This window comes from Dendronephthya gigantea, unplaced genomic scaffold, assembly GCF_004324835.1.
Source record: "Dendronephthya gigantea isolate DGI-Jeju-01 unplaced genomic scaffold, DenGig_1.0 000003F, whole genome shotgun sequence".
Taxonomy (NCBI): domain Eukaryota; kingdom Metazoa; phylum Cnidaria; class Anthozoa; order Malacalcyonacea; family Nephtheidae; genus Dendronephthya; species Dendronephthya gigantea.
In genome coordinates, this window is record NW_021163013.1 from 1,619,906 (window position 1) to 1,645,268 (window position 25,363).

The 25,363-nt window shown below is 35.9% G+C and overlaps 1 protein-coding gene across 2 annotated transcripts; it reads right to left on the reverse strand.

The window, feature by feature from the left end:
* Positions 1 to 4,993: 4,993 nt before the first annotated feature.
* LOC114541511 (acetylcholine receptor subunit alpha-like) lies at positions 4,994 to 10,531 on the reverse strand. Of its 2 annotated transcripts, XM_028561436.1 has the most exons (5): positions 10,485 to 10,531; positions 10,155 to 10,200; positions 9,414 to 9,565; positions 8,021 to 8,175; positions 4,994 to 6,293 (listed from the first exon to the last, which is right to left on the reverse strand). In XM_028561436.1, the coding sequence occupies exons 3-5, from the start codon at positions 9,513 to 9,515 to the stop codon at positions 5,321 to 5,323; spliced, it is 1,230 nt and encodes a 409-aa protein (XP_028417237.1). In that variant the 5' UTR covers positions 9,516 to 9,565; positions 10,155 to 10,200; positions 10,485 to 10,531; the 3' UTR covers positions 4,994 to 5,320. The 2 variants fall into 2 exon arrangements, with proteins under 2 accessions (XP_028417237.1, XP_028417230.1); XM_028561429.1 differs by lacking the exons at positions 10,155 to 10,200; positions 10,485 to 10,531 and adding an exon at positions 9,853 to 10,072.
* Between the last annotated feature and the right edge of the window lie 14,832 nt (positions 10,532 to 25,363).

The following is a 25,363-nucleotide window of genomic DNA, read 5'->3' on the forward strand; positions in this document are numbered from 1 at the left end:
GTTACGATTTTACTTCCACAAGAAACCAGCCTGGCATAACAGAATATATGAATATGGCCCCCTTCAAATGACCGTAACGAAAAAGATGGCAGCATGTACATTTTACCTTTTTTGAGCCTGTCTGTCTAAAGACGTCAATTCGGTTTTTTAAACGATTTCCGACTTTTTTGTTATGGTCAATTAGCGTTCGATTGATGCTAAAATGAAAGCGACAGTGTCTTATAACACGTGCGCAATAAAACTTGGCAGAACAATTTATATTAAGATAAACAGGTTTATATAAATAATCGTACATGATTAACATTCATACACCGTTACATCCGTGCGAAGGTTTACAGCAAATATGATTCTTGAGGAATTCATTGGAAGTTTTGTTTCACTAGTTTCGAGTTTCGTCCTTGGCATACCTCCGATATCTCAAGAAAATCCGCGAAGCCAAAGGGACAGCACTTTGATAATTCAAGAGACTGAAGAGAATTGTGAATCCAGGAAGTTGACAATGGTCTAATACACCAAGAGTACGAAGTTCAGTTGCCTCAACATGAAGAGAACATTCCAATTTTGGTGGAAGCCAGTGAAGAAAACAGACGGAGTTTCTGTGAATCACTATGCCGGAGTTTTACGACAAATTTAGGAATCTTGGTTGCAGTTGTTTTTATAATAGGCTTGCTCACGATTGGAGTCGTCTACATTGACTTGAATACAAAAAACGTGTGTATAGCATGGATTCGTAACAATCAGAAAGTTACGCAGCGTATCCTAAATCTACAAAGGGCTGCTTCATGTATTTCAAATCTTGCATTTGTGTTATGGTTTCCAGGAATTGTTGTCATGTTGTGGGGTTTCAGCAGTTCAAAAAGCACTACTTAACATTTCTGTCTGGCATTTGCATAGTGACCCTATCATTCACATGTATTTTTAATTCACTATTGTATAAGAAATTAGTGAAATCCAAAGATAACATATACATGTGAGTATGTAATTTAAGGCCGGGCTCCATACATTCTTTTATTAAAAGGTCTTGGCAGCTTGGCGTGGACCGAAGTTGAAACTAGATGCATTAATGCGGGAACATATGTAAATAAGCAAAAGTTATCCATGGAGTAAAATCGATTAGAGAAAATATCACACACCAGCACCACGGAGCTTTCAAAAGATGTTTTCAAATTTTACCGAGATTTAACGCGAGGCGTAAAATGGACTTTGAGGTATTGAAAAAAGTATTTTTAAAACATAACAGTCACATGCTGTTGTTATATAGGATGGTTGTACGACTACCAGCTAGAATCGTGTTATTTACTCATTTTAATACCTCAAAGTCCATTTTACGCTTCGTTAAATATCGGTAAACGGGCTCATGTGAACAGCCCCTCAATAACGCGCAGGGGTAGACGAAACCTCAATTTGTTGCATAAAGTAATTTGTAGTCTTGAAATTTCAGACATTTGTCACACTCTTCTGTCGTTATCTATGCGTTGTATTCAATTTTCATTTACGTAAGGTTAGGTTCCTATAACAAAAAAGCAATAGCTATGTAACTCGACTTCGTATATAGTTACGTTTACTGAGTATATCCTTTATTTTTTTCTTAGGATACCAAATGACATTGTGTTTTTGTCCGCCATTGTTATTAGTGTTTACTTGGTTTCTCGTAAATTCAAGAGGGTTAATCCTGAAATACACTGCAGCGTTCTACGAATATCCTTTGTCCTTTTATTCCCGTGTGTTGGTGCCTGTCTATTTTCATATTTAATGGTCTTTGTTGTGATAAAAAAATTCGGAGAGACGGAGGGGAGGACGAAAAAAGCTGTCATCGCTGCACTTACTCCAGGAATTGCCATTCCGTTGACGGCTGTTTCAAAATATCTTGTCCTGCGAAAAAGCTGGGAGTTCATTCCGTCTGATCGGGCTTTTGTATTGTGCTTTTTCATACGAGGAGGTGCGATCGCTGTGTACCGTACATTGCAGTCAGGTTTTCAAGATATCTGGATTTTTATTAGCCTATCGCTGTTACATGGTGTTTCCAATGTTCTGAGCAAGGCAACTCTGAGGATCAGAGTTAAAATTTGGAAGTGCATTGTCAAATGCTTTAACAGATCACGTTGTGGGCCAATATTACAAGTGAGATGCTTAAATTCGCCGCGAATTCGTCGATTCAACGCTGATCTTGAAATTCAAAATATCTTGTTTGAGTACATCATCGTCGTCATCAGTCAGACCTATTTGACGTTTTATATCCTCATGAACTACGACATCCCTCGTTGGCAAATTGTCAGAGGTTCAATGATCAAACTAGGTTTAAGTTTTGGAATAGACTTGGCATTCAACATTATTTCAGTTTTCGTTCAAGTTCATTATTATGACATTCCAATGAGAAGCGTCTGGCGGAAATGTTGGCGTCTTCATGTAATTGCTAACTTACTTATTATTTTTATTTATATAAGTTATTTTGCTCCGGCGCTGGTTAGTGTGTTCGCAGGAAACGATTTTTTCAAGGATCTTAAAATCAAAAATTGTACAACAATATTTTAAGACCATTTAAGGCGAAGCAACTTTCCTGCTCATGATCATTTTTGCAACCATATAAGCCGAACTTTTGTTGCCTCTGTGTTCACACTTCACAAGTACAAATGGTTACTGTTTAATAGATATGAAAATAAAAATTACGGGCCGTCCCATTTAACATGACCCCTTTTTCATCAAATGTGTTTCGACCTGAGGTCCTTCGTCATGAGAGTTAGTATGATACTATAACTCTCTCTTACTGCCATACTAACTCTTCCGACGAAGGCCCTCAGGTCGAGACGTCGAGAGGTTTTTTGTCAATTTTAAGCAGTTGTTATACCACATTTGATGCCAAGTTGTTTGAAGACGCTGCCACTCTGCTCCCTTAATGGTTATATTGGAACGTATCAGTCCCCTTTTTCGTTCAGTACAGAGGATGGCAGTGCTGCATTTGACGTATGTACAGCAGTGAATTCAATTTTAATTTGTCATGCATGTCGCTGTTGCATGTCTCTTTCATAAGTATCCATCCAGTGAACCTGGAATGATAACTTCTATAGTTCAGGTTCCGGATTTATATGAAAGCCTAAACTTAGTGTGTGCCAAAATATGAAGCAAAAAGTGAGTTTTCAACTTTGTTACTTGTTCACTTTTTATAAAAAAATAGCAAATCTATGAGCTAATCTATCGGCTAATCTATCGTAAGACAGAACCTTAACAAAACTGAGCCTTCATTTCCTTAGTACATTTCTTATAACTCTTATATACTTCAAACTTTTGAATACAATTCTCTCGTTTTTGTGCCAAAAATTTTTTGTGGTGAACGTTTTTCGCTAACTTTAGCGTGGCTACCAGCTGATATGAATAGAGAATCAAACGACATATCCTCGAAAAACTGAATTATCATTTTGTTCCATACGTCATGATTTCAGGTCAGCGGGCAGCAAATACTGAATTAATCGCACATAATAGAAGCACTCAGAGATGAATTTCATTTGCAACCAGGGCGTAGCCAGCATGATAAGTGGGATGAACATACTCATATATTCGCGTTTTGCATTATTAATTTCTTTTCAAATTGATTGTTTTTACGGTCTGTCAATATGAATATGAATATACCCACCCCACTTATCGATGCTGGCGACGCCACTGTTGTATCATATTCTCTATGTGCAATCACGTTACGTTTCCCGAACGAAATAACGGCGAGAACCAAACAACAGAGAACCACAAATCACAGAACCACGGGCGTTTCTCTCCCCACTTTATTAACCAAAGCGTATTATTATGTTATCATTTTTCCTAGTTATACTGTTGACATGACCATTGGTCATGCAGTCGTGAAGTTGCAAACGCCAATTCATGTTATGGGCTGCAAAAAAAGATAAGTGTTTAAATTTTGTTCCAATCGATTGTCCTGATGACAGACAGAAACCTGCCAAGATTGCCATTGGAGAGGCTCTTTCATTGTCCTGTTATACGTCTCTACGTGGTGCAAATTCAACTGATTCGGATATTACATCATCCTTCATAGACTTGCCTGTTCAATGCATGGCAATTTGACATCAGCTCTCTTTAACTTTGGTTCAGTTGATGTCAGAAAAAAAAGGATGGTAAAAAGATTGAGTCCAACCAAATAGAAAGATAAGACATTCTAATGGCAGTTACTAAAAAATGGTCCTAACCAATCATAGTTAGGGTTTTTGGAAGTAAGTATAACTTGCAGGAGTTCTGTTCGGGGCCTGTTGATATTTCATAGCTTAAGTTTCTGTCATAGACATATAGGCTTAAAATTTAAAAGAGGGCATGATTTTAGAGAATAATTCATAAGTGCAAATTTTCGAATTTCTTGTGTCTTTGCATGCTGCCTTATGTGCTGAATCCAGAGACTGACATATTTTGCACCCACCTTTATACCTGCATGTACCACTTGATGCCTCTTTAGATTGCGCTTGTCGGCAAAATTTTCACAGACATCACAATTGTACGCTTGTGTATGCATCAAACTGATAGAAACTGGCTGTTAAATATTTGCAGGTTTTGGAAGGACTGACCGCGATAGTAGTTTATATTAACTTAGAGCATTATCTGAGAATAGTTTACGTAAACACGAACAGTGAATAATTTACCTTATCGCAGTACACTTCTGACTTCTCAATTAATTCGTTACGCAAACGAGTATATTAAGAAACAAACCTCCGTAGCAAAATTTCCAGCAAAAGGAAAGTTTAAAAAGAAAGCTCATAGGCAAACCTCTGTCCAACGAACCTACGAACAATAATTATTATTGTGCAGTTAAAGCTGGTAGCCAGCCCTTAAAAATTAACAATTCAAAGCCATGGATCTATATAGCTGTTATAAATTTTTAATTTAAAAAAAAGCACTAATAAATCTACCGCAAAAGCATTAATTTACACTTTCAAAACGATATGCAAGCATGGTCATTACCTTTAGTCAGACTTGGGAGAATACACAAGAAAAAGGTGTTTATTATAATTAAAACAAAATATTAATGTAAACATTGAATTTTAAAGTATTGATCCTGAAACCTAATTGCCTAAAGTTTTGTGGCTACATAAGGTACAACACTGAATCTGGGAAAAAGAAAAGTTATGCAATTTAGCACCATCTTTTCATATATATGATCACTACTGAATAATATTTGCATAGATGGCGAGGATTGCAGACGCTACTGAATAAATAATCTTTGCATAGATGGCAAGGATTGCAGAAACAGAATTTGTATAATTGTTCCAAATTGCTCAAATATGTTCCTGTTTTATTTTTCTTCCAGAACACCTTTCGTTTAACAGCATTACAGTTTTGCCAACAGGTATATATTAAAACCCAGGAGCGAAACAATATAGAGTACTACGAAAATTCTACGAACAACTAATGCTGCATATCTCCATTCTTCGTTATTTTCATCGACTTTCGTGTCACGATTATTGTTTTCCGTTGGCGAACTTTCTTCGCTAGTACACGGCATTTCGATGTCCTCATTCCTGTTTGGATTAGGAGATTCCACATCTGTTTTATTGTGCGCCGATCCTTGTACATCTGATTTCTGGGAAGGCTTCGATGTGGACGAGAAGAGCGTTGTAAAAATTTTTGTAAAATTAATGAAACGTTTAAACCAATGCGGCAAGGGAGAGGTCAATTTTACGAATCTAGACGTCAAAGCTCCGTGCACTGAGGTTACCACAACGGTTACAAGAATCCCTAAACAGTATATTTGCAAAACCGAGACAGAATCGGAGGTTTCTGGTAATGCTGAGGATATGATAATCGCGTAAACAGAAATAGCAACTACAATTGTTGTCACTGTACTTGTTATCTCCTCGCTTTCTGGTGGCAAAATAAAAGTCAAAATCGGTAACAACGAAATGAGTACTAGCGGAACCACTATTTGTAATACATAGTACAATGAACGGCGTTTAATTTCCAATGTCAAGGTGATGTGTGGATGAGGAGTGTAGTCGGGGGTATAATATCTGAAATTTTGAGTTAAACTTGCACTTTGTAGACGCCATTCCCCACTTTTAATGAGATAACTCGTGTCTGCATTGCGATCGGAGTATGTCATGATGATTTTATGTCCTGCATAAGTCCAAGAGCCAATTGCCACGTAACATTTTTGTTCGTCAAAGGGAAAGTCTGCTACATCTATTGTGCAATGACTGTTCAATGTAACCGGAGCCTTCCAAGTAAAATTACCATCTTTTGTTATGACCAATTTAGTCTGTAAACGCTTGTGGAAAATTACAATTTCGTCCTCAAAACCAGCCCTGAAACAGTTAAACCCCCGTTACTTGACTCAATTTATTGACACGGCAGGGCTAAAATAATTTACTATGATTTACCATTAGGACCTGATTCCACGGGTGTTTTTTCTCAGCGAAATATTTCAACTGTTTCGCAGTTGAATTGCGACAACTTGTATCAATTCATCCTGCTTGGTTCCTCACAATTCAAAAGAAGCTGACGAAATATTTCGCATTTCGTGTCAAAATATCTCCCGTGGAATCATAAGGCAGGCGCACACTAAAGCTATGTGCTTAGCAAAAAGTCATTCGTGGCCATTGGCGTAAGCCAGTTGCTCTCGTGTGCGGTGTCACGCGAAATTTATGACTTGCGAAATATATGAGTGTCGCAGTTCTGAGCATGCGCAAATGCGTGCATAAATTACATTCTGTTCATAAATTTCGCAACTTGTTTACTTATGGTTTACTGTTCAACACGTATTCTCTGACTTGTCTCAAAGGAAGATTTTTCGAAATTTTTTTGTTTCCTAAATGGCTGCAAATTCAACAACTGAATCAGCTTGCTGTTCTGGCGTTAAAGCGAAGAAACCTGACTCGGAAATCTGTAAATATAAGGTATGTCATTGTCGTGCAAACTCTGTTTAGTTCGAATTCAAATGTTCGATGACTTCGATCTGACACCGATATTCGGACTGTTGTTTTAGTGTAATGATGAAATTATTGTGATCATACTGATCATAACCAAGATATTATTGTTATTGATATTTATTAATTTGTCGTTGTTATGGCCATGTATTAACACTATAATTTGAATGTCTTAGGCTTAAGTGGAAGAAGTGCTGCACTTCCTAAAATCAGGATGCCAGGAACCTACTCATTTTGCCACTCTTGACAAAGTCGCAAGGAAAAAATATACACACGCTGTCTCGATTCTCGAGAAACTTTAAATAATGAAGGTATTATTATTATTATTTAATAACTTCGGATTGAGGCATCGCATCATAATAATATGTGATATTTAAGGATTAAAGCACTCTGTGAGTGCATTATCGGGTTTTACATGCACGAGTTCACAAACAAGGAACGAGAAGTTCAATACTGCACGAGGCGAAGCCGAGTGCAGTATTGAACTTCGAGTTCCTTGTTTGTGAACGAGTGCATGTAAAACCCGATAATACACAAACAAAGAGTGCTTTAATGCTTTTAATATTCATTTTGCAAGCAGAAAGCTTTCAAGCAGATAGCTTTCAGTTTGCCGCACACGGAAAGATTTTGGCACGCGATGCAGAAATTATCAAACATGCTATATATTTGCCGTAAGTGGCACGAATGACCAAAGTCGCCGGAAAAGTCGCCCGCACACGGAAGCAACTGGCTTACGCCAATGGCCACGAATGACTTTTTGCTAAGCACATAGCTCTAGTGTGCGCCGGCCTATAGGCAGCCCAGACATGTGACTCGGTGACTCGGTCTATTATTATGGTAATGATTGTTATTATTATACATTCATACTGCATTCTCGTTTCCGGTTTTTTTGGACAATTATTGAATTCGGCTTTCGCATGATATAAAGAATTATTCAGACCCCAATGCTCAATGGTCAGCCTCATCCAATAATTGTATATTATTATTATCATTGTCACATAATAATAGACCGAGAAGACTCGCGTACACGCGCGAGCGACACGAAAGCGAAAACATATGTATGAATCTCGTGAAAACAGAGACAAACAAAAGACAAACAAACTCACTCATTGAACACTGCGAGATCAGGAACCCAAAAATGATCATGATCAGCATGGACACTCTCGATTCCGCCATACTCTGCAGGATCCCACATGAGGTATGGATTTCTCCATTGCAAGGTTACCCAGAGGATGAGGCGTATCACTTGATTCTTCTCGTCCTATTGAGGTGGAGTGAGAACGATCAGGGGTATGAATTGTATGATAAGTAGGAAAACGGCAGGAAAATTTTTGTTTAATGCGCCGAATCTCTCGTTGATTTCAATGCATGCGAGTAAACATACATACATTAATACATACATAAACTTTATTTAGGCACGGAAAAACCACCAGTAGCTACATAGTTTATGATAAAAGGTAAGAAAAAATAGGAAGTACTGTTACTGATTGCCGTGTCAGTGGCAGTCGTGTGGAAATATAAGGACTCCAAATTTGCTTTAAAGAAGGAGAGTGACGAAGAATCTCTTAAAGATTCCTGCATGCAAGCTGTTCCAAAGCAAAGGTCCCTATAACTAAAGGAGCGCTTAAGATACGACTCGTTACATGCAGGTTTAGGTAGAAACAACTTGCCACTAGAATTTCTTAAAGTGTAATAACTATTCCTGGATGAAAACACTTCTTGCAAATAATCTGGAGTTGGACCATTTAAAGTTTTAAATATTAGTGCAGCTTTTTGTTTGTCACTATAAATTATATATTACTTTCTAAGGCCCTATTACACGGTGCAATTTTTCTTGCAACTTGCAATGCAATTCTACTTTTGAGAGGTATAAATTTGCCAACTACGAAATGTTTATGTTTATTGCAGTCAATGTAGCTACGTTTCTTACACTTACATTTTAAATACTCTGGACTAATTTACAACTCAATAAAAGTTGGATTGCATTGCAAGTTGCAAAAAAAATTGCACCGTGTTACATGGCCTTTATAATACTGTTTATATACATAATTATGTGTATCACACATTCTAGGAAAATACGAAGATTCATTTATTGCACCACCCCTAGCTTATTCCAGTTCTGTCATGCATCATTCACGATTCACGACGATAGTAATCTTCGACCTATTATCCTATAAAATTATTCGCTCTGGAGCGACGCTTTCAGACGAGACCAGGCAATGTCGCAAAATTTTTATCTCAGTGCGATATGTTGGTAGCTGCATGGGTATAAAATTTTAATGCATGATTTGGCGCATTCTCCCTGACATAAGGAAAAAAAGGCTATATAATAATAATTATACGAACAATCTATATTCAAACGGCTGACTGTCATGATCATCAGTGCAGCATGTCATATAATTAGTTGATTTAATGTAATGATATTGGCATTGTGCATGATTTATTATACTGTGCATTAAGGATCCTGTAGAAACTTGTACTTCAACTTTTTCAACTTACCACATTTGCTATTTGTCGTATTTTTAATCCTATTTCAACATTCACAGGCTTGTTGTTGTCCACAGCGGGAAGGATTTCCTTTCTTGTATGCGAGTCATTCATGAGTGATTCCAGTAAACGTTGATGCTGCTCAAAATGACTGTCAGTTGTTTCTAGTTAATTGAAATAGATCAGAAAATTTTAGCGAGAAAATTTCCATGAACATTCCACGAGCAGATTGTCGTGTCATTAATGGGGTTATCAAAGTTCTCGAGTTCAGTTCAGTAGTCTTTCAAAGCACAACTGAATTGACCCAGAATATGTATTTGAACGTCGTTCACTTTAGTCAAATTGGGCAAATAAAAAGGAGGTTACTGTAGGTATAGCAATAGATTTTTATACTACAGCAGAATATTCATTTAGAAACTAGATAAAATATCCGTGGAAGTCGAATACGTACCATTTAAACCTGAAACTGTTACGAAACACAGGCAAAAACATGCAATGTAGGAACACATAATTAACATTCGGAGAAAGCTGCAACACGACATTGTTCCACGGACTCTCCACTCTAACTTTTATTAAAATTAACTTATATTGCTGTTGCAAGAAATTAGATTAACTCCAGATAAGCAATATCGTTACACAAGTAGGAGTGACAACAAGGCGACGATTTAAGTATCTCATGCACACGACAACCACGTGCATGAACAATAGACGTTACCGTTACACATGTGCTTATAATTAAAACGTCATAATTACCACTATACAGTATACACGCGTGAAAATATCACATCTTGTAACACGTCTGCAAAAAAGATGTCAGAAATTTGTGTTCGCAATGCTGGTCCCATGCTTCGACAAGTATATGGGAAGACTTGTTAACATGTTATAACAAACTTGACAACAAACAAGACTTGTTACAAGCCTGTTCAAAAAAGTTTGTCGTCCGGCGTCCCTGTTTAATACTCCATGCTTTAATATGTGTCAACTATTTATAACGAATCTAGGAAATTGAATTATGATTATTATTCCCCATTTTGTTTTAATAACGACGGGTTCATTATAATACCTCTGTATTGCTTTCCCTACCTGAAACATAGAAATAGACGCCTAGCAGCTGAGTATACGTCTTCCTACGACAAGCACGAGGATTCATTGTTTGGCATATTAGTATACATCACCCGTAAAATGAAAAGCATTAATTTTACTAAATAACAACTATCATAGAATGTAATGTCATAATATGGAGATACTTTTTCATCGAATAAGCTGGAATTTATAGTCGACGTCGGCTTGTTGTTCGCTTAATAAAAAATCTCATTACAAATGTATAGGTTCTAAAACATATAGGACAGCACAATTTTTTGAAACTTAGCCTCAGAGCAAACCCGCTCAATTTGTGCAGAATGGTTAGAACATATTAAAGTTAGTGGAAAGAAATAATTCTAGAACAGGCAGCCCCACAAGTTGCTTGGCATCTATAATATCAATTAAGTCACAGCATGCAGTCACAGCAAACACGAGGTTGCATTGTTTTTCAAGATCATACCATTACCAGAAATTGGTAATAAAATGGCTGTCGCCTGTACGCTAATTCGCACTGTTTGCATGCCGACCTCTGGAAGGATAGAGCAGCTGTTTAGAAACGTTTTGTAAACGAATCTTTTACCTTGGGTATTTCTACAGTCCGCCAAATTCAAAAATATATTGCCCAAGATTTTGGCCGTGTTCTCTCAACGAACTTATAAAATCCCTCACATTCATACGAACATTTCGACATGGATTGTTGATATATTGACGTGTAATATACCTAATATGAATTTTCCTGTACGGTCCGGATTTTTCTGCAGTTGCACATAAAAAATATTATCAGTCTCATAATGCAGTTCAACCATACAAAGCGTACCATATTTCAGCGCCGCGGCGCTCTTTAATTTTTAAAACTTCAGATGCAGCGTTTAATCGAGGGCGGCGCTCAATCAGGGGCGGCGCTGTTTAAAAAATATTAATAATTTTGTGAATTGTAACAAGAACTTTAAATGAAAAGAATTGAAACTTAGATATAGCCAAATGTCCCCATTTGGACATTTTACAGAAAACTAACCTCCTCGCACAAATCACTGGAATCTCTGCCTTCACGATTGCCCTGCGCCATACGAAACTTCTAAAGACCGATTTAACAATAGCGTCTTCAACAATTCTGACAGTGCGTCGATTAAACGCCGAATTTGAAAATAATTAATGCGGCGCTCATTCGGGGGCGGCGCTCTTAAGAAAACTTAGCGAAGGGCAATCGTATTGATTTCAGGATAATTTTTAGGCTTAAACGTATAATAGCATAAAGTGTTTTAATAATAACACTTGTCAGTGGACGTGTAGCCATCACGCCAATAGCACGCACATTATAGTTGACAAGCTAACTGGATTCATGTGAACGGCATCCTAGTCCGAATTTGAAAGCAAATAAACTAGGAGAATATAAATATCCTATGCCTGTCATTGCGTTCGGAATAGAAACTGATATACTTTTTGATATATATGCCAAGTCCGAAGGATTGAATTGACAAATTTGTAGCTTATCTCGCCTAAAATGTTTCTTGAGCAATTATTTGGAAGTTTTTTCTCACTTGTCTCAAGGGTGATAATTGGATCACCTCCAATATCCCGGGAAACTGCACAAAGAGGCTCCAATTACGCAAAGAATCGTGAACAGCAGGAAGTTGATGATGGTCTAATACACCAGGAGTACGAACAAGAGACTCGAGAAGAACCGCCAAGGTTGCCTCAAAATGCTGAAAATATCCCTATTTTAATGCAAGCTGATGAAAAGCACGAGCGAAACTTTTGGAAATCGTTTCTACGAAGTTTTTTGACAAATATAGGAATAATAATGGCAGTTGTTTTTATAATAGGCTTGCTCACTGTTGGCTTTGTTTACATCGATTTGAACATAAAGGACGTGTGTTTACCATGGATTCGTCACGATCGGAAAGTTCCGTGGCATGTTCGAATCGTGCAAATGTTTGGTAATTGTTTCTCTATCCTTCCGATAACGTTATGGTTTCCAGCAAGCATTATTATGCTGTGGGGTTTCAAAGAGTTTAGAAAGCAATATCTATGCCTTTTATCTGTTCTTTACATGCTGTTTCTATCGATCGACTGTGTGTACAAAACATTTATGTGGAAAAAGTTTGTGAAATTTCAAGAAAGCGTATACCTGTTAGTATTATAGTCTGATTCGATGAAATAATATACTATTACTATTATTACAAAAATTATATTATACATATTTTACTGATCGGCACAGGATAACACTATACACGATCAATATTTTTCCCGCTTTCGATAGTATCCTCAAGTAGACGGAACAAGCTGAGCCAATAATAAGTTATTTATCCTTAAAAAAAGCAGCCAAAACCCAACTCACATTAAATACACAACAGTAGTAACTATGAACACATCATCAGAAATGTGAAAATGTAGCTATTAAGTGCATCGAAAACCAAAAGTAAATATTAGGCTATATGACACTGTTTATTTTTAGAGTTAATATTGTTGTGTATTATACTCCTTAGTTCGTGAATTTGCAATTGCCATTGTAAGATCATTGTAAAATTTCTCAAATTTTCCCGCCAAAACTACATAATCATATTATGCAACTTTAAAATTCCAGGTTGCAGAAACTTTAGAATAGAAATATTCCAGAAAATAACCTTCTCACACTGAATGGGCCTTTTGCGTTATAGACAAACTTATGACACAGGGCCAGATAGCAATTTGCAAGAAGGAAATATATCATAACAACTAAAAAGAGCATAACGAAATTAGTGTAACTGCCAGGTTTGGCTGCAAAGTGTGAAGTAATCGGAAAACATAGCCATAGAAAAAGTAGGCATTTTTGTAACTAAATTAGTTACACACTTCCGGCCGTAGTAAAAAAGGTATACAAATTTACCAACCTCGCATGGCTATATATCAATTTATAATATTTCGCAGCCAAACTTGGCAATTTTTCTAAGTTTAGTATGCCCTTTTTGCAAATTCCCTTTTAATTTTGTTGCATAAATCAAAAGTTTGCTTAGTATTGTTTATTATGGGTCAATTCTACTGGTAAATACTTGATTAAAAAATGTGGGTTTTTATGATATCTCTCGTTTTTTCTTTAGAATACCAAATCATATCATGTTTGTGGTTGCGTTAATCATTGGTGTTTACTTGGTGGCTCGTAAATTCAAGAAGGTCAATTCTACGCTATCCGGCAGCACTCTGCGAGTATTCTTTATCCTTCTCTTCCCTTTCTTGGCTTCCAGTCTTTTTTCATATGTAGCTTTCTTTGTTGTCATTAAGAATTTCAGAGAAACCAAGGATGGAGTCAAAAAGACCTTTATCGCCGCGCTCACCCCAGGAATGGCCATCCCCACGGCGGCAATTGCAAAATACCTTGTGCTAAGAAAAAGCTCGGAGTTCATTCCTTCTGATCGCACATTTGTATTGTGCTATTTCATACGAGGAGGTGCGATCGCTGTGTACCGAACAATGCAGTCAGGTTTCCACAATATCGGGGTTTTTATTGGATTATCATTGTTGCATGGAGCGTCAAATGTTTTCACCAAGGCAACGCTTAACATCAGAATGAGACTCTGGAAGCATATTGTTACATGTTTAAATAGAACGTGTTGTGGACCAAGATTAGAAGTTCGATCCTCAATCTCGCCGCGAACTCGCCGATTCAGAGCAGATCTTGAAATCCAGAATATCATTTTTGGTTACACCACGATCGTGTTTAGCCAGGCGTATTTGGCATGCTACCTCATGATAAACTACGATATTCCTGAATGGAATATTCTAAGAGATTCCACACTCAGAATTACAATAAGTTTTACAATAGACTTTGTATTCAACATAATTTCGGTTTTCATCCAAATTCATTTTTATGACATTCCCATGGGAAAGGTTTGGCAGAAATATTGGCAACGACATGTCTTTGCTAATACGTTCATGATTACTCTGTATATATCTTATTTTGGTCCAGCGCTAGTCGATGTTTTTGCCGCAAACAATTATTTCAAGGATCAAAAACTCAGAAATTGCACCACAGTATTTTAATCCAAACATCCTTAGGAAGATCTTGGGTTTTAGATTCGGGAGTCAGCAAACATCTTTATTGCATGATATTATGTGTGGCTTTCATTATTCATAAAACTTTTCTTGTTTGTTTCCTTTACAAATTAGGGATTTCAATATCATTCTTATCACTAATATAATAATATTATATTACGCTGCAATATCGTAAAAGATTTTTAAGGTCGCGTTTTCCTTGTTATAAAATCACATTACGCGGTTACTAATATTCGTTGTTGTTGTTCTTGTGGTAGTAAAAACCTGTTCACACTTGCTCCAAAGGCTTGGTTCTCATAATTATATCGCTATTCATCGGCGATGTCTATTGTTGGTGGTTATTGATAACTGATAAAACGCTTTGTCTATCGATAAAATGCTTTGCCGGTCTATATTATATACTTCATTGAAGTCTGACAATGGATCGTATAACATCGTCGATGAATTACGAGACATGAGAACCAGGCAAGCTTAAGAATCGGGGCCAATTTGTATTATTTTCTGATAATCAAAGCATTTTCCGCACCAGTGACCTCAGACAAAGAGAATCACAGATTCTTAAGAAAAGATTGAACTGGCATAAGCCATGCAGGTAAGCATATTTCAGTGTGTATAAAGCCCCGTTTACACTGGACTAAATGTTTTGGCACCTCACGGTTTTCACACTGCTAATACATAGGCCAAACCACTCTCGTTCCCAGGTTTTTCGCATACTGGAAGCGAGGATGAAATTGGTTGTGGACCAATAAATATATAACGTTGAGCGTAGTTTAAACAACGGGGCTTAAAAAGCTTGCGAATACCACATAGCGTGTTTGTATACGTTTTTGCAAACCGGTGTATATACATATATATATATATATATATATATATATATATATATATATATATATATATATATATATATATATATATATATATATATATATATATATATATATATATATATATATAGCTCAGACGGTAGAGCATCGTTCTAGAAATGCGAAGGTCGCGGGTTCGATTCCCACCGCGGTCAAGTAGAGTTTTCTGCTTACGCGGTTGGTCATGCTTGTGTAGAAGAACAAATACACCTTACACATATATATATATATATTATATATATAATATATATATATTATATATAATATATATATATATATATATATATATATATATATATATTATATATAAATATTATATATATATATATATATATATAATATATATAATAATATTATATATATATATATATATAATATATATTATATATTATATATATATATATAATATATATATACAGTCGTTATCAAAAAGGTTGTCATATGGAAATATATATAAATACGTAAATATCGGTCACGTGATTTTACTACATACGTTAATTTTATGAGAAATCGTTGGAAATCTGTCGTGAAAATTTCTTAAATGTCATAGTAAGGTGAACAATATTGTAATAATAAAGAAACAAGTGATAAGTGATCAAAATAAGGCATGTTTAATGGTCACGTGATTGATATTTATATATTTCTATTATATGATCGGGACAACCTTTTGATAACGACTGTATATATATATATATATATATATATATAAATTATATATATATAATATATATTATTATATATATATATTATATATATAATTTATATTATTTATATATATATATACACCGGTTTGCAAAAACGTTGGCCGCTGATAGATATATAGATAGATACTCGAAATCTAATTAGAATTGCATATGTTGTGTAATATGATTGAAATCCCATGCAAATGTAATCATATGCAATTCTAATTAGACTTCGAGTGTCTATCTATCTATCTATCTGCGGCCAACGTTTTTGCAATATATATATATATATATATATATATATATATATATATATATATATATATATATATATATATAAATATATATATATATATATAAATATATATATATATATATATATATATATATATATATATATATATATATATATATATATATATATATATATAACTATATAACTCTTTAATATATATGACCTTAAGGAATTAATATTCGCCATCTTACATAGAACATATATATTTAGTATCTCAGCCTATCACGCTGAAGACCAGCTGGGTGCAAAACCCTGTCGGAGGAAGAGTGTACTTGTAAGATTTCAATCATTCTAAAAGTTATTGATGACCTCCATATCCACTGCCCCCGTTTCTACATTCGCCAAAATTTGTATATGGTGTCGAACTATAGCCTCGTGAGTATATAGTGAACCGTGAACTATTAGTGACTCATAATTTGCCTCGATTGTCAATTGTAAATAATTTTTATCCCGTAATTTTCTCAAATGTTGCGGAATTCAACCCAAATTCGAGTTATATGAAAACATAAGCGAAAATATTTATTTATTCTTATTTTTAGATTTGGTACAACTGCAATATTTCTAACAATCTTTGTTTGATAAATATAGGTACGATTAATCTGCGCATGCGCGATGTTTTCGAAAACAAGATGGTGAAAAAGAAAAAGTAAATATTATTGTTAGGATAAAACAGTTAAGGAAATTTTGGAAAAAAATCATTTCACCTCTTAATTATTGTAGATTATATAAAATCGACGTAGAAATGGCGTTTCGTTTATTACAGTAAGTTTACCAAAAAATGTCTAATTGTGCTTTCATAAACTGTTTAATAGAATAAAGGCTTTCTGGGCAGTTTCGAAATTGTTTCTTTTTTCCTTTAAACTATTGAAAACTACTCGTTACAAAATAGAGATAAGTAAATTAAGGAATTTTAAGAAAAATAAATTTGATAAGTTTTGTATGACTCAGATTCCGAGTGGAATAAATTATACAGGTTGTGCATGTGACCTAATTCACGAAATTTGGTTGGGTATAAACCTCATTAATTATTCATAAATTTCACAACACATCTCATTATTTCCCGCAACTTTTTCATTCCTTGCAACGTTAACAGGTCATTGTGCCGAGAAATAACCCGTCGTGATTTAAACTGTTCACAGTTCACACTTCTCTTGTTATCTTTCATGTAAATTGTTCTCCACTGTTAAGCATCCATTTTGAAAGTCATTCATGTTTTAAAATGCAGAGTGGCGAAGACTACCAAGAGCTGGATATAAATGCACCTTTGTTGAGGGCTCCTCGAATGTCAGCTTGAAGAAACAAGATTTGTAAACTGTAAACATAAAGCAGGAAATGTTTGTTTTTCCCGGACATCGCACCGTTAATCCTTGCCAACGTGAAGGATGGATTAAAATGTTGTTGTACAGTTTCTGAGATTGTATTCCTTCTTGAAAGCATAGTTGTCTGCCGCAAACACCTTTACGAGCGCAGAACCGAAATATGTTACGAAAATGACAATCATGAATGCATTTGCAATCACGTGACGGCGCCAATGCTTCACCCAGACCCTTCGCATTGGAATATCATAAAAATGAACTTGAATTAACACTGATATTATGTTGAATACAAAGTCAATGGTCAGGCTGATGGCGATCCTTATCAGTGAACCCTTTATAAATTTCCATGGTGGCATATCAAAGTTCACTAAAAGATAGCATGCCAGGAAAGTCTGACTTAAAATGATCGTAGTGTACTCGAATAAAATGTTCTGAATTTCAAGATCTGCGTTGAATCGGCGACTGCGCGCTGACCTCAAAGATCGCACTTCTAATCTTGGTCCACAGCATGCATTATTAAAGCATTTAATGATACAACTCCACACTTTGATGCGAATATTGAGAGTTGCTTTACTCAAAACGTTCGAGACACCATGTAATAACGATAGACCGATGAAGATCCAAATATCTTTAAAACCAGACTGCATTGTTCGGTACACCACAATCGATGCACCCCGAATGAAATAGCACAGTACAAAAGCACGGTCGAGAGTGATGAACTCCGAACTCTTTCTGAGTGCAAGATATTTGGAGATTGCAGTCAGAGGAATTGTTATCCCCGGCGCCAGTGCAGCAATTATTGCTTTGTTGATTCTGCCCGTAGCTTCTATGAATTCTTTTATGATGATAAAGTAGATGATATATGACAACAGACAAGAAAGAAGAAAAGTGAAAGAAAGTACAAAGGAGATACGCCACACGCTACAGGATGTTGCTGGGTTGACCTTCTTGAACTTACGAGCAACTAGATAAGAACCATAAACGATAGCGGATATAAACAAAAGATGAGTAGGCAATCTGAAAAAAACACATTAAATAATCATTAGGTAATCTGAAAGACTATATGATAACAGAGTATAATTATAGCCAGCGAGACAGTCGGTTCGTGCAGTTAAAATGAGAAACTTGACATGACTGCCTGTATAATGTTACGATGTTTCTGAGTATATAAATTATATAGTCAATAAGGTAATTATCAAAAAATTACCACAGATTGTTATAAAATTGACTGGGAGTAAAAAAAAGACATGTGGTTTAACTCGTTTTATGAAAATGACAGATGGAGAAATATTAGGTATTTCTACCTAGAATTCACCTAGAATCAAGAAAGAAAGACGAAAATTGCATGAGTTTTAATAAATTAATTACGACGAAAATGAAATAAGTTTCGGAATTTTGCTGAATAAAGCAATTGGCTTGCCGTATCCGATTGTTTGTACGAGGATGCAATACCGGTATTCCAACGACAGAATTAATAAAACACATGCTTTAGGGCTAATATAAAATCAAAACACTAATTAAAGTACACCAAATAAATCAACATAATGAGTTATTAAAAGATCAGTTTCGACTCTTCATATTAGAGGATAACCTAAAATGTTAATATTGCTGTGTCACGTCGACATCTCATTTTTACATTTTTATGCTGCCAAGTCTCAAAATGAAAATACCGCTCACTTCCGTTACCTGCCTAAATTAAAACGTATAAACAATTTATATTAAATGTAAATTTCTTAAAAAATTATATTATTTTTTAGTGTATTCATAAGAATGGTACTGAAATACTGCTCATATTCTACTCTACTAAATTTGAAAATTTCGGCACTTAACGATAATTATAAACACACACTAGGACTGAGTTATAATTATTGTACTCACATGTATATCGTGTCCTTTGTTGTCGCCAGTTTCTCCAACATAAGAACATTGTAAACGCAAATCAAAAATAATGTTATCAACTGAATTAGACATAAAAAGCATAGGTAATTCTTCTTGAAGTCTTTAAAGCCCCACAACATTATTACGCTTGCCGGGAACCACAACATCACTGGCAGGGCTGATATAGACATGCCTACCCTTTGTATGATCTGCATACGAGACGAAACATTCAGATTTTTATGCATCCATTCAATACATACGTCTTTCGTATTCAAATCAAGAAAGACAGTCCCAATTACAAGCAAGCCCAATATAAAAATAGCAGCCAATATGTATCCAACGTTGGCATTAAAACTACGGAGAATCGACACGCAGAAAGTTCGCTCTGTTTGTTCAACGTTTTCCCACAAAACAGAAACGTTTCCCTCGTAGTAGGGCAACTCTGGTCTTGGATTTTGCTCATATTCACGGTGAATTATTTTCAAACCATCGTAAACTTCGTCTCTCTCTAGATTCTCTTCGAAAGCAATCAAAGTGCTGTCTCTCTGTGGAGTTTCTCGTGATATTGAAGGCGTTTGAATGATCACTTTAGAAAAAAGCGATACAAAACTTCCAATTATTTCCTCTAAAATCATTGTTAATTTCAAATAATCACTTTGTTATTTACATTACAATAATTGACGTGCTTTTATAAATGGGTATATCTTAAATATATTTATTTATTCGTTCAGCCATATACTCTTAAGGACATTTAAGTGCGTGATGTTATCGGTTTCCTTTACGCCCTATAAACACATAACGCCAGGACGTGCCTAAAAGCACGCTGATTTCAATAATCCATGATGACTTATATGTTTTGATTGTTAGCACTAATTCTTTATGATAAGAATATCTCCATCATCTTCTATATACTAGCTTTTAGTATATCCACCTAATTGTCCGAGCTTAATATTCTAACCCACGCTTGCATGATAAATATATTATTCGAATTATTTAAATTATATTAATTCTAATTCATCAAGTCACATACATTTATAGAGCAGGTATTAATAATGTTATAATCCTTATATTATTGGCAATGGCAGGCAGTTTTCTCGATTCTATAGCTAATACTGCGCTAAAAATATACTTCGTTTTCGATCATTTGAACATGCAGCGTTCTTTGCATGAGCAAAAAGGATTGCTTCCACAATGCAGCAATAAGCCATTCATAAGATCAATCTGATCGAAAACAGTAACAAACCCTATCAGTCCGATCTTGCTAGACAGCACATTATGTCTGGGACAAGCTGCAGTGCACGAGGCACGAGGCTTTTCACGAGGCTCTTGTGTATGTAGAATCGCACGTCCATGTATGTTACGTTTAAAGGTCTGTTCACACGATCCAACTTTGTTGGATCCAATTCACTTCTGACGTATTAGATATAGACGGTTATTGATGAAGCCGAAGTGCTTTGGCTTCGGTGGATTTGCTGTTGATATACATTACAAGACAACAGACTATAAAACATCCATCAGAAGTGAATTGGATCCAACAAAATTGGATCGTGTCAACAGACCTTAATAGGGAGCTTTAGCGGTGACAAGCTGCTAGAAAACAACCTAAAAGCAAGTTATATGCAAGCCGCCATGCAGGACAAACCCATATTTATTTTGGGAGACCTCAATTGCAACACCATGAAGGTCACCGCTGAGACCACAGCATTGGAAAACTTCATGTACGAGATGAACTTAAAGCAATTGATCACTTCACCAACCAGGATCACAAACACTTGTGAATCACTAATCGACGTAATCATAACTTCATCACCCAACCTTGTCCATCAAAGTGGTGTTATGGACACACTCATAAGCGACCACCTACCAGTATACACCGCGTTAAACATGAAACTTCCTAAGCCATCAGTACAGAGCATCCTGACGCGAAGCTATAAAAGCTATGATAGTTCAAAGTTCATTACCCATCTTGGTACAAGATCACAAGAACTCATTTCTATCTTTTTCGATTCCAATGTCAATTCAAAACTCAGAAAACTTAATGATGTCCTCTCTACTACTTTGGCTGTCCATGCTCCAATTAAAGAGGTCAAGATTCGACGTCGCTCCTGTCCATTTGTTACTGCTGACATCAAAAAACAAATGATCTACAGAGACCAGCTACATCGTCGATACAAACAGACACGAGAAATGGAGGACTGGAAGAACTTTAAAACAGTCCAAAAATCAATCAAATCCACCTTAAAAGTCGCAGAGAAAGACTACGTCCGCACTGAAGTTAATACACATAAAGACAAACCTGGGTCACTTTGGAAAGTAATTCATAGCCGCATTCCGTCTAGAGACAAAACAACCCCAATATACAGCAAAAACCAGGAAGAGGTTGCCAACGATTTTAACAGTTTTTTCCAGTCAGTAGGGATAACAGCCGCCGAAACAGCTACGCAACTGGCCTTAGATAATAACATCAATATATCTTCCATGTCTGCCTGTGAAATCAAGAACCTACAATGTCCGATCGAAGAGTCATTCCACTTCATACCTGTTACCTGTGCGGAAATTGAACGCATACTAACATCTATGCCATCAAATAAATCACCAGGTCCCGACAAAATCAGTATGAGAACTATTAAAGACTGCCTCCAAGTAATCTTAGGCCCCCTGACGGATATCATCAACAGTTCATTTACAACTAATACGTTTCCAGAAGCCTGGAAAATAGCAGAAATCATACCAATATTAAAAGAAGGGGATCACGAAATAGCCTCCAACAACCGTCCCCTCTCAATGCTCAATGTAATCTCGAAGGTATGTGAGAAAGCGGCCTTAAATCAATTCACGAGTTTTTTAAATCGGACCGGCCACCTTACGGCACACCAGAGTGGAAACAGAAAGTACCATTCAACGGAAACCCTCAATATATTAGTAAACGATTTTTTCCTGAACGCAATGGATAACAAAGAGCTATCTGCCCTTATTCTGTTAGATCTGTCCAAAGCCTTCGATAGCATCGACCACACAATATTGCTTCAAAAACTAAGCAATATTGGAGTATCTCGTAAGGCTCTAAATTGGTTTAGAAGCTACCTTTCAGACAGAAAGCAATACGTACGCATTGGCTCTTCAGTATCAGAAACTCTTTCAATCACTCATGGCGTCCCACAAGGGGCAATATTGTCACCTCTGTTATTTTGCATCTATATAAACGACCTTCCAACAGCACCAAAAACAGCTAAGTTAGAATCATTTGTGGATGATTCGAAAATATTCATGTCCTTTCCAATCACGAATATAATCGATGCAAAAAGTAACATAGAAGAGGATCTTAAGAGGATTGCAACATGGTGTTTCACAAATAAGCTGTTAATTAACCCTGAAAAGACAAAATTAATGCTAATAGGCACTCGACAGTTAATCGGAAACCTTACTGAAGGACTGGTTATCTCGTTCCTAGGAAAAGAGATCACACCTTCCTCTTACGCCAAAGACCTAGGGCTATTCATGGACAGTTATTTAAGTTATGATCATCATATACGACACGTCATATCATCTTCAATGGCAAAACTGTACCAAATAAATAGAGTAAAGGACAGCTTCGATAGCGAAACCCTCCACACGATTGTCAATGCCCTAGTGATGAGCAGATTGTATTACTGCTCTACGGTGTGGTCGAATACATCGGCAACAAACATAAAAAAACTCGAAAAAGTACAAAATTTTGCTTGTAGGATTATAACAAATACAAGGAAATACGACCACATAACACCAGTACTACAGGCGATCGGTTGGCTCCCAGTCAAGGAACATTTACAGTACAGAGATACACTAATGGCTTATAAATGCATGAACGAACTTGCACCGCCGTACTTATGCGACCAGTTTTTAAAACGAAATGCAGTTCACAACAAGAACACCCGGAATAAAGACGACCTTGACATTCCCCCATGCAAAACAACATCAGGTCAAAGAAGTTTTTGCTATAGAGCAATAAAAATCTGGAACATTCTAGATAAAGATTTTAAAAAACTACCTTTTAAAACATTTAAGAAGCACTTAAAGAAAAATATGTTAACAAATAACGTTAACGGAAACCTATCTTAGTTAAAGTATTAAAATCTTAGTATAACTATACAACTAGGATTTCTCTTAATTGTAAACATATTTTATAAACATAGCATAGTCAATAACGTAATTGTAGATAGAAATATACCTATTTTTAGCCTTGTTAGTACATACTGAAAAGCCCTATTGGGAGTATGTTTTATGTATAATAATAATAATAATAATAATAACGAGTACGACGTTCGTCATTCTCCCGCATGTATAAGTGCACAATGTTATCGGTTTCATTAACGCCCTATAAATACATAATAATTTATCGCGAGGAAGTGCGTAATAATATAATTATATATTATTAGCATTATTTAACTTATATTAATTTTATTCATCAAGTGACATACATTTAGAGCAAGTAAATAATTTATAATCCTTATTATATTTTTGGCACTGTCAGGCAGTTTTCTCGATTCTATGTGATACTGCGCTAAAAATACTTCGCTTTCGATCATTTGAGCATGCAGCGCTCTTTGCATACGTCCATGTATATGTTAAATAGTGAATCTTAGCAGCTACTACGAGTAGGAGTGCGCGAGATTCGTCATTCTCGCGTGTTGTTTGCTTACGCCACCAGCTAAAACTGGTAGTGGCCGGGTTTTTGAGTCCGATTTTGCTGGTAAATTTCGCACTCGAAAGCTTTTTTTTTCATTATTAAAGTAATATTTACACAGGAAGCTCTGATCACATACGTGGTTTTTAAGGAGGTCCTGAAGATCTGGCTATCTTGATCATAATTAAACGTGGCGTTTAACCATTCAAGCGTTGTTTGTTGTTTTTTTTCGCGCCTTAAAGATAAACTTCTGAATATCTTGGTTTATATCTGTATATGACGCTGCGAAATCGTTAAAAAATTAACTATCACTCCCTAGGAAGACGACAACGAATCATGCCTCAGGAAGTGAGCTGAAAAGGTAGAACGTCATATCTACTTGCCTTACAAGTGCTCCTCTCATTGGCATAATATCGAGAATATGTAATTGCAGTATTTTGCTAAATCTAGCTGCAAAATTGTTTCTCACAAATTAATCATTCAATGATTTGGACTTGTTTTTTACTTTAACTATACTTAGCTTTCTATACCCAGTATTAAACATATTTTTTGTTATTCATGTCTATAATGGCTATCGAAATGTATATGCATGATCTACCAGATCGATCAGCCATCCTTTCGAATTCGTATTCAAAGATACCCGGTTTATATTGACTATCAGCTTAGTCCCAGAGTGCGATGGTATCGGAGATTAGGAATTATACACCCGGGTATTGTGACAGAACATAGCGGAATCCAAAGCTGTCACAATTCCATGTCATGACCGGACGTTGGATGGTTTTGTTAGCTATGCGGGAAATTTAAATGAGTGGAAACTATTGAGATGAATAAACCTGGAGTGCCTGCTCCTCTCGAAAACTGTTTGCGAAAGTGTCCGTAAAAAGATGGCGTCAGCAGAGGTCATTTCACTCATAGTAGCAGCCACTGTCCGCGTGTGTGTTGGCTCAGGTTCTGCTATTAACCACTCAAAAGCCTTCGTTTCGTTGCAAAGACACGATATGTTCGCTTTATTTGCCTTTTTTTATTCAAGCAGAGTTATTGAAGTGTTCTGTGTTTCCGAAGCATTTTACTTTGAATAAACTCGTAATATTTAACGATCTTTATAATTATGATTTCAAGAATGTTTAAGGCGACCTGTGAGCTGTACTAGTT

What these genes read in the sequence shown, in the direction of transcription:
- LOC114541511 (XM_028561429.1), bottom strand. Translation starts at nt 9,943, where the DNA reads ATGTCGTGTTGCAGCTTTCTCCGAATGTTAATTATGTGTTCCTACATT. An exon ending in AACAGTTTCAGGTTTAAATG is followed by an intron (nt 9,566 to 9,852) that starts GTACGTATTCGA and finishes TCAATTAACTAG; the next exon opens with AAACAACTGACAGTCATTTT. An exon ending in TACGACAAATAGCAAATGTG is followed by an intron (nt 8,176 to 9,413) that starts GTAAGTTGAAAA and finishes CCACCTCAATAG; the next exon opens with GACGAGAAGAATCAAGTGAT.